The sequence below is a fragment of the Myxocyprinus asiaticus genome, chromosome 16 (genome assembly GCF_019703515.2).
Source record: "Myxocyprinus asiaticus isolate MX2 ecotype Aquarium Trade chromosome 16, UBuf_Myxa_2, whole genome shotgun sequence".
In the NCBI taxonomy this organism is placed as follows: domain Eukaryota; kingdom Metazoa; phylum Chordata; class Actinopteri; order Cypriniformes; family Catostomidae; genus Myxocyprinus; species Myxocyprinus asiaticus.
This window is the reverse complement of record NC_059359.1, coordinates 1,143,193-1,157,056: the sequence shown is the minus strand read 5'-3', so window position 1 is coordinate 1,157,056 and position 13,864 is coordinate 1,143,193. Positions and strand designations below refer to the sequence as shown.

Here is a 13,864-nt window from a genome sequence, read left to right as displayed (position 1 = left end):
ATTTGATGAACAAAATCAGACTTTCTATAGCTTGATATTATTTATTAATTTCACAACTCAGTCCCGCTGTCCACATATGAGGACATACATTTTTAGGAAAAATGCGTGCTCTAAAAAATATATGTTTTTTGTTTTGTTTTTTTTTGCATGTTTATTAGGTGCTACTAGTCACAAATCAAAAAGGGAAATGGAAAATGCACACAGCAGTCACGCGGGGGTCTCACTAAACAGCAATATTTACTTACATAAATGTGTACACTGAGACTTCAATGGATATTTTTTAGCAGTTTAATCAAGTTTTGAATTGATTTATTGAAACGGACCGTTTGAAATAATTCACAGAAATGAAACAAAAAACATCTCTGTCTTAACACTCTCATACTTGCAATTTGCGAGACAAGGAAGTGTCATGAAAGTCGTTTTATGACACACTTTTGGAAACGCAATGGCCAAAAAAAAAGAGCATAAAAATAATTCAAGCTACGTGTCGCCCAGTTTGAGTGTCAGTGGTGTAAGTGATTTGTTTGATTGCAGGAGGAGAGACGGCGACTGCAGGCAGAACAGAGACAGATCGAGCTGAATTCATTAAAAATACACACAGACGAATCAAAACTGGAATCAAACGCTGAAGATCAACAGCATAATCCAGCGCAGAGGACGACAGAGGTACTAAAACTATGCAATCTCAATGTTGTATTTTAGTTTTTAATTGTGGTTTTATCTTGTCTGATTCTTCTTCTTCATGTAGCAGGGTGTCCCACTCTCACTGACGCTGAACTTTGACCTGCGTGCTCACGTGGAGGCGCTGGGTCACAATGTGACCGGCTGTATGGGAGTGAATTTATCGCCGCGAAGGTGTGGCGGCTTTCTGACAAAACGTGGCGGCAGAGTAAAGACGTGGAGGAGGAGGTGGTTTATCTTCGATCTAGACCACCAAAGACTGGCGTACTACACCGGTGAGGACGTTAAACGGGGCATTATACCTCAGTTATTATGCAACACCTGAGAACACATGATAATGAGTGTTGACCATTTTATAATTCATTATAACTGTGATTACAACTTATCAATCGAACGTGCTACTGATTATAAGGTGTATTATAAGGCATTTTAAATACCTGTTATTTAAATGTTCTTGTTATTTTGGACTCTGTTCTCAGAACTTGATGAGAAGAAACTCAAAGGGGTGATTTACTTTCAGGCCATTGAGGAAGTTTACTATGATCATCTACGAACGGCTACAACAGTGAGTCTGACATATTCTTCATATAGACGGTATACTTGAGTCTTGACCGTGTTCATAAATATATAGCGGTCATTGACAAATAAGGTTGTTAAAAGAGATAGAAATTAGAAGTCTAGTTTTAAAACACATTTTTCAAGTTTGCAGAAATGTTATATTTGTGTGCTATTTGGTTTCAGACATTTTTTGAAAAACATTTATAGAATTTTCTACATAAAATTTGACTTAATGACTTGATGTCATGTGGTGTAACCATCAAGTAAAAGGTGGTAAAATGTTTTGCTTGACCCTTTAATAGATAAGACCTAATCATTGACATATTTTTCTAGGTAAAAAAAAATAGCTTTTTTTTTTTTTTTTTTTTTTTTTTTTTTTTTTTACAAATATTATGAATTTTTGAGTCAAGAATATAAGGGTGTTCTCAGGGTTACACCATTTGACCTGAACACAATTTGGTCCTTTTTTATAAAAATTTTGAAATATTTTATTTATTTTTTTTTAATTTACTGTTTTATTTTATTTATTTATTTTGGTCACATGACAACAAAATGGCTGTCTGCATGTTGGCTACATCACATGACTTTGATTTGTTTTAGTTTTTCAAATATTAATAATATTTCAAAACAAAATTGTTAGAAAGAAGTAAGAGTAGTAAAAGATTATTCTGCACTACTCTTTTTTCAGTAATTTCAGTTTTTAACACTTGAAGCTCTATTTTTAAAGATTTCCTGTTTCAGTGGCATACACAAAATTAAATAGAAAAAATGTATGTTGATATGACAAAGCAATCAAAAGTTATAACATTGCAAAAATAATTTATCCTAGTGTCCAAAAGCCTCTCCAAACAAATAAAACATAATAATTGTACATAAGAACTAATTACACATGCAAACACAACAATGACTAAAGGTTTGCATAGCATGCACACATGATTTTAGTAATGAGAGTTCACAGAATGAGTTTCATTCTGTGTCATCTGTGTCATCATTGAGTCTGTGTCATGTATTTGGCGCCATCTCCTGGTGGTCATATGTAACATTGTGCTTCATGTGGATTATCTAATGATCTATACATCTGATTACCTTGTGTGTGGGCTCGTTTGAAAGATAATCACCTCCTCTAAGTAATGTTATGTGATATTTTATGTTTCATTTATTTATTATAAATGGAAGTTGTAAGCGAAAATGCGTTAAATAAGCAACACTAACATAACTGTCAAAGACATATACTTAGCTGTTACTTGCTATATTTTTTGTCTGTGAGTAAAACAAATAGGCTGGTTGTATTCTACTCTTTGAGAGCTTTCCAACAACATATGACACATGGATATTTAATCAGTCTGATGTTTTTAACGATTACAAAAATATGTACAGTGCAACTTTTTTAAATAAATGATCAAAACGGAACACTTCTGATTTGTCTGCAAATTTCAAAGTGCTTGTTCAGTTTTGGTCATAATGTCTACATGCATTATAAAGTAGAGTTTCTAAGCTTTCAGTCGATACCTATTGTGTGTTGGTCAAAACTGTAGTTGTTTATATTTTGACTATTTTGTTTTCTTGCGAGCTCATCTGAGCTTAAAGGGTTAATGAGACTTTTGTTTTATTTTACTCTCTCCAGATGGTTACACCACTTGAAATTTTTTACTTTAAGCCCCAGAAAAATATAAAAATGACTTTGAATTCAGTAAAAAACATGTTCATCATAGTAGAGGTGTATTCAAGTCACTGTTTTGTGTGAATTTCATTTTTAATGTAGTTATGAAAAACAAACAAATTAGCATCATGTCATGATCCCATATACATAATACATTATATAAATATATTTTTTTCTTATATATATATATATATATATATATATATATAGAGAGAGATATATATGATTTGTCAATTATGGCTTTTCTTGATGCATCATTCCTCTTTGTGTTTCAGTCTCCACGACCGAGTCTCACCTTCTGTGTGAAAACATACGAGCGACTGTTCTTTCTCGTGGCTCACAGTGCGGAAGCCATGAGGATCTGGATGGATGTTATTGTCACAGCAACTGATGAACACAGCAGATACTGATGAAGACTTCAACAAAAGACACTTAGTGTTTTACTCAATGATGTACTATAACAGAGAGATGTAGTCTTTGTTCATCTCATAGAATTTGCACTCAGGATTTTTTTAATGGACACCACAGCACAAAGTGAACATGAATCTCAGTGGAGCGGACTGTAGGATGAGTGGAGACAGGAATATTGTGTATATTGCAAGTATGGAAGAGGGACATGAGCAGCACATACTGTATAAATAGACACATTCAATGGGTTTGTGTTCTGCTGCCACCTACTGTTAACACATCACTCCCTGATGGAGGGCAACAGCATTATATTTCTGACACGTTATTTATTATTCTTACTATTTGTTTTGGCTTTTTATTATATTTTGCAATTGAAATTGATTCATATTTGTGTGTGTGTGTGGGGGGGGGGGGGGGGGGGAAATTCAGCAAAATTGTTAATAAAAATGTACATTCCAAAAAAAAAAAAAAAGGGATGAGTTTAATATCATGAACTACAAAAGCATTGTTGAATTGTTTTTTAATGTTATTGTGTAAAAGAATTGCTCAAACTGAAGCCTAATGACAAAACTAGACTTTACAACATATAATATGCAAAAATGTGGTCCTGAAAGTGCTGTATATTAATTAAATCTTCTGCAGCAATTAATAGTAATAAATAAAACAAAAATATATATGTACGTTACAGATAAAATCTGTCATATTTACCTTGTAAATATAAAGAATATGTGGTTATTAATTTAAGCTCTGATCCAGATCACAAGTAATAGCTTAATAATTCACGAATTGAATATATATATATATATATATATATATATATATATATATATATATATATATATATTCATAATAAAATTATATTTCGTTTTAAAAATATTTAATATGTAGATCATTTTATTATAAAGTAATAAATACATTAGATATGCAGTAGTCAGTGTGATTAATGCGAAGTCTATAAATAAAACGTTTCCGTGCAGCTCGCGCATACTGTATTGTTACATTGTATCTTTTTAAACATGTTGATTCGAATGTTTATCTGTAATTTTTAAATCGGTGAGTTGCATTGATCGTTACACAGCTGCTCGGTGAATCTGAAGTATTTGAGTTGGACATCACTCATTTATTGATAGAATTATTGAGTGATTATCTGTGAGGATGATGAGGGTGAGCGGCTCGTTATATGTGGGTGATCTTGAACCGGACGTGACTGAATCGATTCTTTATGAGAAGTTCAGTGCGGCCGGTTCGGTTCTGTCCATCCGAGTCTGTAGAGAGAAACTCAGCGGCCGCTCGCTCGGATACGCTTATGTGAACTTTGAACGACCTGCGGATGGTGAGATGAGCTCAAATCAGAAACAATTCCAACAAATGTACCAAATGTAATGTTAGTCTATATTACTGCAACAGTATTGCTTGATTGAGACCATTTATGCTTTTATAATTTTTTAAGTTATATTATCAATCATTTGAGTAAAATCTTCGATGAAAAATATACATGTATTTCTTTATATTGTGTCCATGTTACCCCAGTGTGATTTGAGGATGTTCCAAAGAGCATCTTTAAATTCAATTCGTTTCAATGGAAGCAAGTTAATATTACAGACTGTACAAAGATTTAACATGATCATGTCTGTCTGTCTGTCCGTTTGTCTGTCTGTCTATTTGTCTGTCTTTCCGTTCATCTGTTTGTCTGTCTATTTGTCTGTCCATTCATCTGTCTGTCTGTCTGTCTGCCTATTTGTCTGTCTTTCCGTTTGTCTGTTTGTCTGTCTGTCTATTTGTTTGTCTGTTTGTCTGTCTGTCTATTTGTCTGTCTGCCTATTTGTCTGTCCATTCATCTGTCTGTCTGTCTGTCTGTTTGTCTGTCTTTCTGTTCATCTGTTTGTCTGTCTGCCTATATGTCTGTCTGTCCATTCATCTGTCTGTCTATTTGTCTGTCTTTCCGTTCATCTGTTTGTCTGTCTGTCTATTTGTCTGTATTTCCGTTCGTCTGTTTGTCTGTCTGTCTAATTGTCTATCTTTCTGTTCATCTGTTTGTCTGTCTGTCTATTTGTCGGTCTTTCCGTTTGTCTGTTTGTCTGTCATTCTATATGTCTGTCCGTTCATCTGTCTGTCTGTCTCTCTGTCTGCCTATTTGTCTGTCTGTCTGTCCGTTCATCTGTCTATTTGTCTGTCTTTCCATTCGTCTGTTTGTCTGTCTTTCTATTTGTCTGTCCATTCGTCTGTCTGTCTGTCTGCCTATTTGTCTGTCTTTCCATTCGTCTGTTTGTCTGTCTTTCTATTTGTCTGTCCATTTATCTGTCTGTCTGTCTGTCTGCCTATTTGTCTGTCTTTCCGTTTGTCTGTTTGTCTGTCTGTCTATTTGTTTGTCTGTTTGTCTGTCTGTCTATTTGTCTGTCTTTCTGTTCATCTGTTTGTCTGTCTGCCTATTTGTCTGTCTGTCTGTCCATTCGTCTGTCTATTTGTCCATTTGTCTGTTCATCTGTCTGTCTATTTGTCTGTCTTTCCATTCGTCTGTTTGTCTGTCTTTCTATTTGTCTGTCCATTCATCTGTCTGTCTGTCTCTCTGCCTATTTGTCTGTCTTTCCGTTCATCTGTTTGTCTGTCTGTCTATTTGTTCGTCTTTCCGTTTGTCTGTTTGTCTATTTGTCTGTCTTTCTGTTCATCTGTTTGTCTGTCTGTCTATTTGTCTGTCTTTCTGTTCATCTGTTTGTCTGTCTGTCTATTTGTCTGTCCATTCGCCTGTTCGTCTGTCTGTCTATTTGTCGGTCTTTCCGTTTGTCTGTTTGTCTGTCTTTCTATATGTCTGTCCGTTCATCTGTCTGTCTGTCTCTCTGTCTGCCTATTTGTCTGTCTTTCCGTTCGTCTGTTTGTCTGTCTATTTGTCTGTCTTTCCGTTCATCTGTTTGTCTGTCTGCCTATTTGTCCATCCGCCTGTCTGTCAGACTGTCTGTCTGTCTGTCCGTCCATCTATGTGTCTTTTTATTTGTCTGTCCATCTATTTTTCTGTCTGTCTGTTTGTCTGCATGTTCATCTGTCTGTCTGTGTGTCTTTTTATGTGTCTCTCTATCTGTCCATCCATCTGTTCGTCTATCTGTCTGCCTGTCTGTCTGTCTGTCTGTCTGTTCACCTGCCCGTCAGTCTGTCTGTCTGTCTATCTATTTGCCTGCCCGTCTGTCTGTCTGTCTGTCTATCTATCTATTTGTCTGTCTGTCTATTTGTCTGTCTGTCTGTCTGTCTGTCTGTCTGTTCACCTGCCCGTCAGTCTGTCTGTCTGTCTATCTATTTGCCTGCCCGTCTGTCTGTCTGTCTGTCTATCTATCTATTTGTCTGTCTGTCTATTTGTCTGTCTGTTTGTCTGTCTGTCTGTCTGTCTGTCCGTCTGTCCATCCATCCATGCTATTTGTAGTGCTGAATTTCCAAATGTCATAATGAAGGAATTCATAACCAAATTTGCATCATGTTTGTTCTACCTCAGCTGAGCGTGCCTTAGATACGATGAACTTTGACCTGATCAATGGCAAGCCGATGCGTGTGATGTGGTCTCAGAGAGATCCTTCACTGAGGAAGAGCGGGGTGGGAAACATCTTCATCAAGAACCTGGAGAAATCAATTTACAGCGAGGGGCTCTTCGATATCTTCTCATCCTTTGGAAACATCTTATCATGCAAAGTAAGTAATGAGCTTTGTCTGCAGTTATGCTGTTTTATTAAACACACATCTGTATAAAGTGCCGGAGAAAAAGACATTTCTTTTTCTACAGGTGTCTTGCGATGAAAATGGATCTAAAGGTTTTGGATTTGTGCACTTCGAGACCCATGAAGCTGCTGAAAAAGCCATCAGCAGATTAAACAGCATGTTGATCAATGAGCAGATTGTGTAAGTTGTGATTAACTTGATTCACTGATGTTGTATTGTTATAAAGTGCGACATCAAAACTAAATTCCATTGTTATGTCATACTTAAACTTTATATTTGTCTCTATGGTCCTCTCTTAAGCCATAAACATACTTGTCGATTTCACCCCTTTCTCTGACCCTGTGAATTAAACTTTTTAAGGGTGTTTGTAGCTGCTGTGTCTTTAAGACTGACATCTTTACATGTGAAATGAGTAACAGTGCTTTGCTGCATTCACACACAAGCTGCAGTTTGCTGTCAGGTTCAACGTAGTTTTTACTGCTGCATCCTTTAATAGCAGCCTCTTTATAAAGTTGCATTACATTGTGACAGAATCATAAAACAATATTTGCTGAAACTGTTCAGATCAGACTGAAATGATTATTAAAATGAAACTAACATTGGGACTTTTCAGTAGGATCTGCAGTGCGGCAGGTGAAAATGTGCTGTAATACTGGAAAGATGATATAAAATAATGCTTCAGAATGTTTGTCTCATAAGTCTCTTTTGACGCACATTCAAGATTTGTCGGCCACTTCAAGTCCCGTAAAGAGCGTGTGGCTGAAATGCAGGAGAAAGCCAAACAATTCACCAACGTTTACATCAAGAACTTTGGATCAGATGTGACTGACACGACGCTCAATGAGATATTCAGCAAATTTGGTGAGTATTAATTTTGTGGACAATATAGAACTCAATCGAAAGCATTTGTGGCATAATGTTGATTACTAAATGAATTTTTGTGGTAATCAACATTATGCCACAAATGCTGTCGATTGAGTTTAACTTGTATTGAACCCGGAATATTCCTTGAAACACTCTTCGTTGACTTGCTTTTGTTCTTTTGCATCTTGCATCAAAATATCGTTGTTATTTTAGGCCCGACCATGAGCGTTCGAGTCATGACTGATGAGAGCAGAAACTCCAAGGGATTCGGTTTTGTCAACTTCAAGAATAACAGTGATGCCAAGAGGGTGCGTAACATAACCAGAGGCTTATCAAAATATTTTTACGGTGAAATGTGTCATTTCTGCACCACTACTGGAACCAAACGGACATAACGACATTGGCTCAACCAATGCTCAATTGGGAACTGAGTAGATGGTGTAAGTGTCTCTATATGACAGGTGGTTGAAAAATAAGAAGGATTAGTGACATCACACGAAAAGGAAAGTAGTTTCAGAGGCGGAACAAGCAACATTTTGATAAAAGATTATAAAGACAATTGATTTTCTTTGGAATAACATGCACTGATGAATTGTTCACAATAAGACCAGGATCATGTTTTAAGGAAATAAATGAATCCATTTTGATTCATGTTGACTTAAAAATGCATCCGCAGGCTGTAGATGAGATGAACGGGGTGGAGTTGAACGGCAGGCGGCTGTATGTGAGTCGCGCTCAGAAGAAACGCGAGCGTCAGGCGGAACTGAAGCGCAGATATGAGAAGATAAAGCAGAAGAACATAACACGCTATCAGGTTACACAGACAGACAGTGATGCTGCGTGGACACTGCTGATTAGTGCATTTATTACGATGCTTAATGCATTTTTATTTTCTTAAAAGGGAGTAAATCTGTATATTAAAAATCTGAGTGACAGCGTGGACAGTGAGCTACTCCTCAAAGAGTTCTCACCATATGGCAACATCACCAGTGTGAAGGTAAAAGTGAATCTTTGTTTCTTAAACAAGTAGAATCAGTCATTTATTTTCTTAAAGGAAGAGTTCACCCAAATATGAAAATGTACTCATTATTTACTTACCTTCATGTCATTCCAAACCTGTTTGATTTTATTTTATCTGTGGAACACAAAAGGAGAATTTTGAAGAATGTTTATAAAGCACTTTTCCATAAAAGATACATGGTGTTTTAATGGCATTTTTTCATACTCACTAGTACAGAGCCCCTTAGAGGACAGAGAGGGAATTTTCTTTTTCTGCAATAGTTTTGTGTTCCCTCACCATAGCTCGCATTCCCTCACAACAAGTTTTTCATTCCCTCGCAATAGTTTTGTTTTCCCTCAAAATAGTTTGCTTTCCCTTGTAAGAAGTTTTTAGTTCCCTCTCAATACATTTGCATTCCTTCTCAATAGTTTTGTGTTCTCTCGCAATAGTTTTGCATTCCCTCACAATACATTTTTATATCCCTCTCAATAGATTTGCTTTACCTCGAAATATTTTGTTCCCTCGCAAAAATTTTTTGTTCCTTCTCAGTAGTTTTGTGTTCCCTCACAATACATTTTTTGCTCCTTCGCAATAGTTTTGCGTTCCCTTGCAATACGTTTTTTGTTCCCTCTCAATAGTTTTGCGTTCCCTTGCAATACGTTTTTTGTTCCCTCTCAATAGTTTTGCGTTCCCTCTCAATAGTTTTGCATTCCCTTGCAATACGTTTTTTGTTCCCTCTCAATAGTTTTGCGTTCCCTCGCAATATGTTTTTTGTTCCCTCTCAATAGTTTTGCGTTCCCTCGCAATATGTTTTTTGTTCCCTCTCAATAGTTTTGCGTTCCCTCACAATAAGTTTTGCGTTCCCTCTCAATAGTTTTGCGTTCCCTTGCAATACGTTTTTTGTTCCCTCTCAATAGTTTTGCGTTCCCTCGCAATAAGTTTTGCATTCCCTCTCAATAGTTTTGCGTTCCCTCACAATACGTTTTTCGTTCCCTCTCAATAGTTTTGCGTTCCCTCTCAATAGTTTTGCATTCCCTCACAATAGTTTTTCGTTCCCTCTCAATAGTTTTGCGTTCCCTCGCAATAAGTTTTGCATTCCCTCTCAATAGTTTTGCGTTCCCTCACAATACGTTTTTCGTTCCCTCTCAATAGTTTTGCGTTCCCTCTCAATAGTTTTGCATTCCCTCACAATAGTTTTTCGTTCCCTCTCAATAGTTTTGCATTCCCTCACAATAAGTTTTGCATTCCCTCTCAATAGTTTTGCGTTCCCTCTCAATAGTTTTGCGTTCCCTCGCAATAAGTTTGCGTTCCCTCTCAATAGTTTTGGGTTCCCTCGCAATAAGTTTGCGTTCCCTCGCAATAGTTTTTCATTCCCTCTCAATAGTTTTGCGTTCCCTCTCAATAGTTTTGTGTTCCCTCGCAATAAGTTTGCGTTCCCTCTCAATAGTTTTGCGTTCCCTCTCAATAGTTTTGTGTTCCCTCGCAATAAGTTTGCGTTCCCTCACAATAGTTTTGCGTTCCCTCTCAATAGTTTTGCATTCCCTCTCAATAGTTTTGCGTTCCCTCGCAATAAGTTTGCGTTCCCTCTCAATAGTTTTGTGTTCCCTCGCAATAAGTTTGCGTTCCCTCGCAATAGTTTTTCATTCCCTCTCAATAGTTTTGCGTTCCCTCTCAATAGTTTTGTGTTCCCTCGCAATAAGTTTGCGTTCCCTCTCAATAGTTTTGCGTTCCCTCGCAATACGTTTTTCGTTCCCTCTCAATAGTTTTGCGTTCCCTCGCAATACGTTTTTCGTTCCCTCTCAATAGTTTTGCGTTCCCTCACAATACATTTTTCGTTCCCTCTCAATAATTTTGCGTTCCCTCTCAATAGTTTTGCATTCCCTCTCAATAGTTTTGCGTTCCCTCTCAATAGTTTTGCGTTCCCTCGCAATAAGTTTGCGTTCCCTCTCAATAGTTTTGCGTTCCCTCGCAATAAGTTTTTCGTTCCCTCTCAATAGTTTTGCGTTCCCTCGCAATACGTTTTTCGTTCCCTCTCAATAGTTTTGTTCCCTCGCAATAAGTTTTTCGTTCCCTCTCAATAGTTTTGCGTTCCCTCGCAATAAGTTTTTCGTTCCCTCTCAATAGTTTTGCATTCCCTCGCAATAAGTTTTGCATTCCCTCTCAATAGTTTTGCGTTCCCTCACAATACATTTTTCGTTCCCTCTCAATAGTTTTGCGTTCCCTCGCAAGAAGTTTTTCATTCCCTCTCAATAGTTTTGTTCCCTCGCAATAAGTTTTTCATTCCCTCTCAATAGTTTTGCGTTCCCTCGCAATAAGTTTTTCGTTCCCTCTCAATAGTTTTGCATTCCCTCGCAATAAGTTTTGCGTTCCCTCTCAATAGTTTTGCGTTCCCTCACAATACATTTTTCGTTCCCTCTCAATAGTTTTGCGTTCCCTCGCAATACGTTTTTCGTTCCCTCTCAATAGTTTTGCATTCCCTCACAATACATTTTTCGTTCCCTCTCAATAGTTTTGCGTTCCCTCACAATAAGTTTTTCATTCCCTCTCAATAGTTTTGCATTCCCTCTCAATAGTTTTGCGTTCCCTCGCAATAAGTTTGCGTTCCCTCTCAATAGTTTTGCGTTCCCTCGCAATAAGTATGCGTTCCCTCTCAATAGTTTTGCGTTCCCTCACAATAAGTTTGCGTTCCCTCGCAATAGTTTTGCGTTCTCTCTCAATAGTTTTGCATTCCCTCGCAATAAGTTTTGCATTCCCTCTCAATAGTTTTGCGTTCCCTCGCAATAAGTTTTTCGTTCCCTCTCAATAGTTTTGCATTCCCTCGCAATAAGTTTGCGTTCCCTCTCAATAGTTTTGCGTTCCCTCACAATACATTTTTCGTTCCCTCGCAATAGTTTTGCGTTCTCTCTCAATAGTTTTGCATTCCCTCGCAATAAGTTTTGCATTCCCTCTCAATAGTTTTGCGTTCCCTCGCAATAAGTTTGCGTTCCCTCTCAATAGTTTTGCGTTCCCTCGCAATAAGTTTTGTGGTCCCTTGCAATAATATTTTCTTTCCCTTGCAATAGTTTTGTGTTCCCTCTCAATAGTTTTGCGTTCCCTCGCAAGAAGTTTTTCGTTCCCTCTCAATAGTTTTGCGTTCCCTCTCAATAGTTTTGCGTTCCCTCGCAATAAGTTTTGTGGTCCCTTGCAATAATATTTTCTTTCCCTTGCAATAGTTTTGTGTTCCCTCTCAATAGTTTTGCGTTCCCTCTCAATAAGTTTTTCGTTCCCTCTCAATAGTTTTGCGTTTCCCCCCACAATAGCTTTATTCATCCCTTATGAAAATCTACCATGGTTTTTCTACAGTAAATGTAGATTAACTATGATATTTCTAGTAAAACCATAACTGCGGATTTTACCATAGTTTTAAAAAACATGCTTCATGAACCAAAAATTAACCGTGGTGTTACTATAGTAACTCTAACCATGTTTTTTTTGGTGGACTTAATAGTTTTGGTTTTCCTGTGTTATTACTATGGTTTTTCTATGAATATCATGGTTAAAATATGGTTACTGTAGTAAAACAGTGGTAAATTGTATGTTTATGGTTTTACTACAAATACAGTAATTAAACTATAGTTACTGTATTAAAAAAAACATGGTTAATTTTTGTAAGGGATGGATAAAACTATTGTGAAGGAAAGTAAAACTTTTTGTGAGAGAATGCAAAAATATTTCAGAAAATAAATTTTTCTTAGGGCCTCTGTAGAAAAGAGGTGTGGAGATTCTTCAAAAATCAACAGCATACGGTTTTGTAATTACATGAGGGTGATGACAGAATGTTCAATTTTGGGTTAACTATTCCTTTAATTCACAACTGTAACCAGGCAAAGCCTAAAAAAATACAGAAGTCTGTTTTGAGAAATCTAGTGACAGTTTTGTGTTCAGGTGATGACGGACGGCGGCCACAATCGCGGTTTTGGATTTGTTTGTTTCTCATCTCCTGAAGAGGCCACTAAAGCCATCACTGAAATGAGTGGCCGCATCATCGCGTCCAAACCGATATACGTCTCGCTCGCGCAGCGGAAGAGTGAACGACAGGCTCAACTTAACCGCCAACACACAATGAGAATGATGAGCTTTTCCAACCAACATCTGATGATAAACCCAGTCATTAACCTTAACCATACAAACCCACCGTCTGGAAATTATTTGGATCCACAGGTCAGGATCTACTATATAGTGGATAAAACGACACACGATGATTTTTCAACATAGCAGGCTTAATTACATACTTTTTAAAAAACAAATTCAGATTTTTATTTGAGCATGAATCTATATGTTTCACAGATTCAGAGTTTGGCTCCATACTACCCTTACTTGAGCACTCAATGGGACACTGGGTGTTGACCCTCATTGTGAGTAACCCGTCTTAAATAGCACACAAGATATCTCACCCTGTTGATGCTCGACCACATTTCATTGAAAATAAATTCCGTCAAATAGTACTTGTAGGATCTGTTTGACATAAATACTCTATAATTGATAGTTCACCCAAAAATGAAAATTATGTCACTCCAAACTAGTGGTCGACCAATAAGGTCAATTGCCATGATGCCGTAATGCTACAAACCCTAAAATGACCATAAAAACAACTATTTAAACAACTTTACAACAACAAGATTTTTTTTTTTTTTTTTTTTTTTTAAGAAAATGCCCTGACATGAGTAACGATTACAGAATTACAATATTATTAACACAGTTTGTGTGTGTATGTGTGTGTTCAGGTGAATAACGGAGTTGCTGTTCTTCAAGCTTATCAGATGGAGAAGGCACATAAATCTTCACCATCCCTGTCATCCATATTGTCTGAAAAAATCTTGCACAGTTTATACATATATTTTCTCTTTTTTTTTAATTTTTTTTTTATTAAAATATTTTTTATTTCAATTTCAATTTTAAATGCTAAAACTTGTTTAACGAGCAGTTATGAATAAGCAAATAAATATTATATATAC

At 36.8% G+C, this 13,864-nt stretch overlaps 2 protein-coding genes across 5 annotated transcripts in view; both read left to right on the top strand.

The window, feature by feature from the left end:
* Window positions 1–3,707, top strand: part of LOC127453643 (pleckstrin homology-like domain family B member 3) — a 38,219-nt gene extending 34,512 nt beyond the window's left edge. For 3 of the 4 annotated variants that reach the window (XM_051720199.1, XM_051720196.1, XM_051720198.1), the window contains exons 12-15: window positions 535–666; window positions 749–956; window positions 1,161–1,246; window positions 3,175–3,707. In XM_051720199.1, the coding sequence (XP_051576159.1) occupies window positions 535–666; window positions 749–956; window positions 1,161–1,246; window positions 3,175–3,309 (561 nt within the window). In that variant the 3' untranslated portion in view covers window positions 3,310–3,707. The remainder of the gene's footprint in view (window positions 1–534; window positions 667–748; window positions 957–1,160; window positions 1,247–3,174) is intronic. The other variant, XM_051720197.1, reaches the window with a different exon arrangement.
* A 3,083-nt stretch (window positions 3,708–6,790) lies between these two features.
* Window positions 6,791–13,849, top strand: LOC127453674 (polyadenylate-binding protein 1-like). The gene is made up of 9 exons (XM_051720240.1): window positions 6,791–6,979; window positions 7,071–7,186; window positions 7,728–7,867; window positions 8,084–8,178; window positions 8,547–8,684; window positions 8,772–8,867; window positions 12,795–13,070; window positions 13,197–13,264; window positions 13,634–13,849. Exons 1-8 carry the CDS (start codon window positions 6,806–6,808, stop codon window positions 13,254–13,256), a joined length of 1,095 nt encoding a protein of 364 aa, XP_051576200.1. The 5' UTR covers window positions 6,791–6,805; the 3' UTR covers window positions 13,257–13,264; window positions 13,634–13,849.
* Window positions 13,850–13,864: the final 15 nt, after the last annotated feature.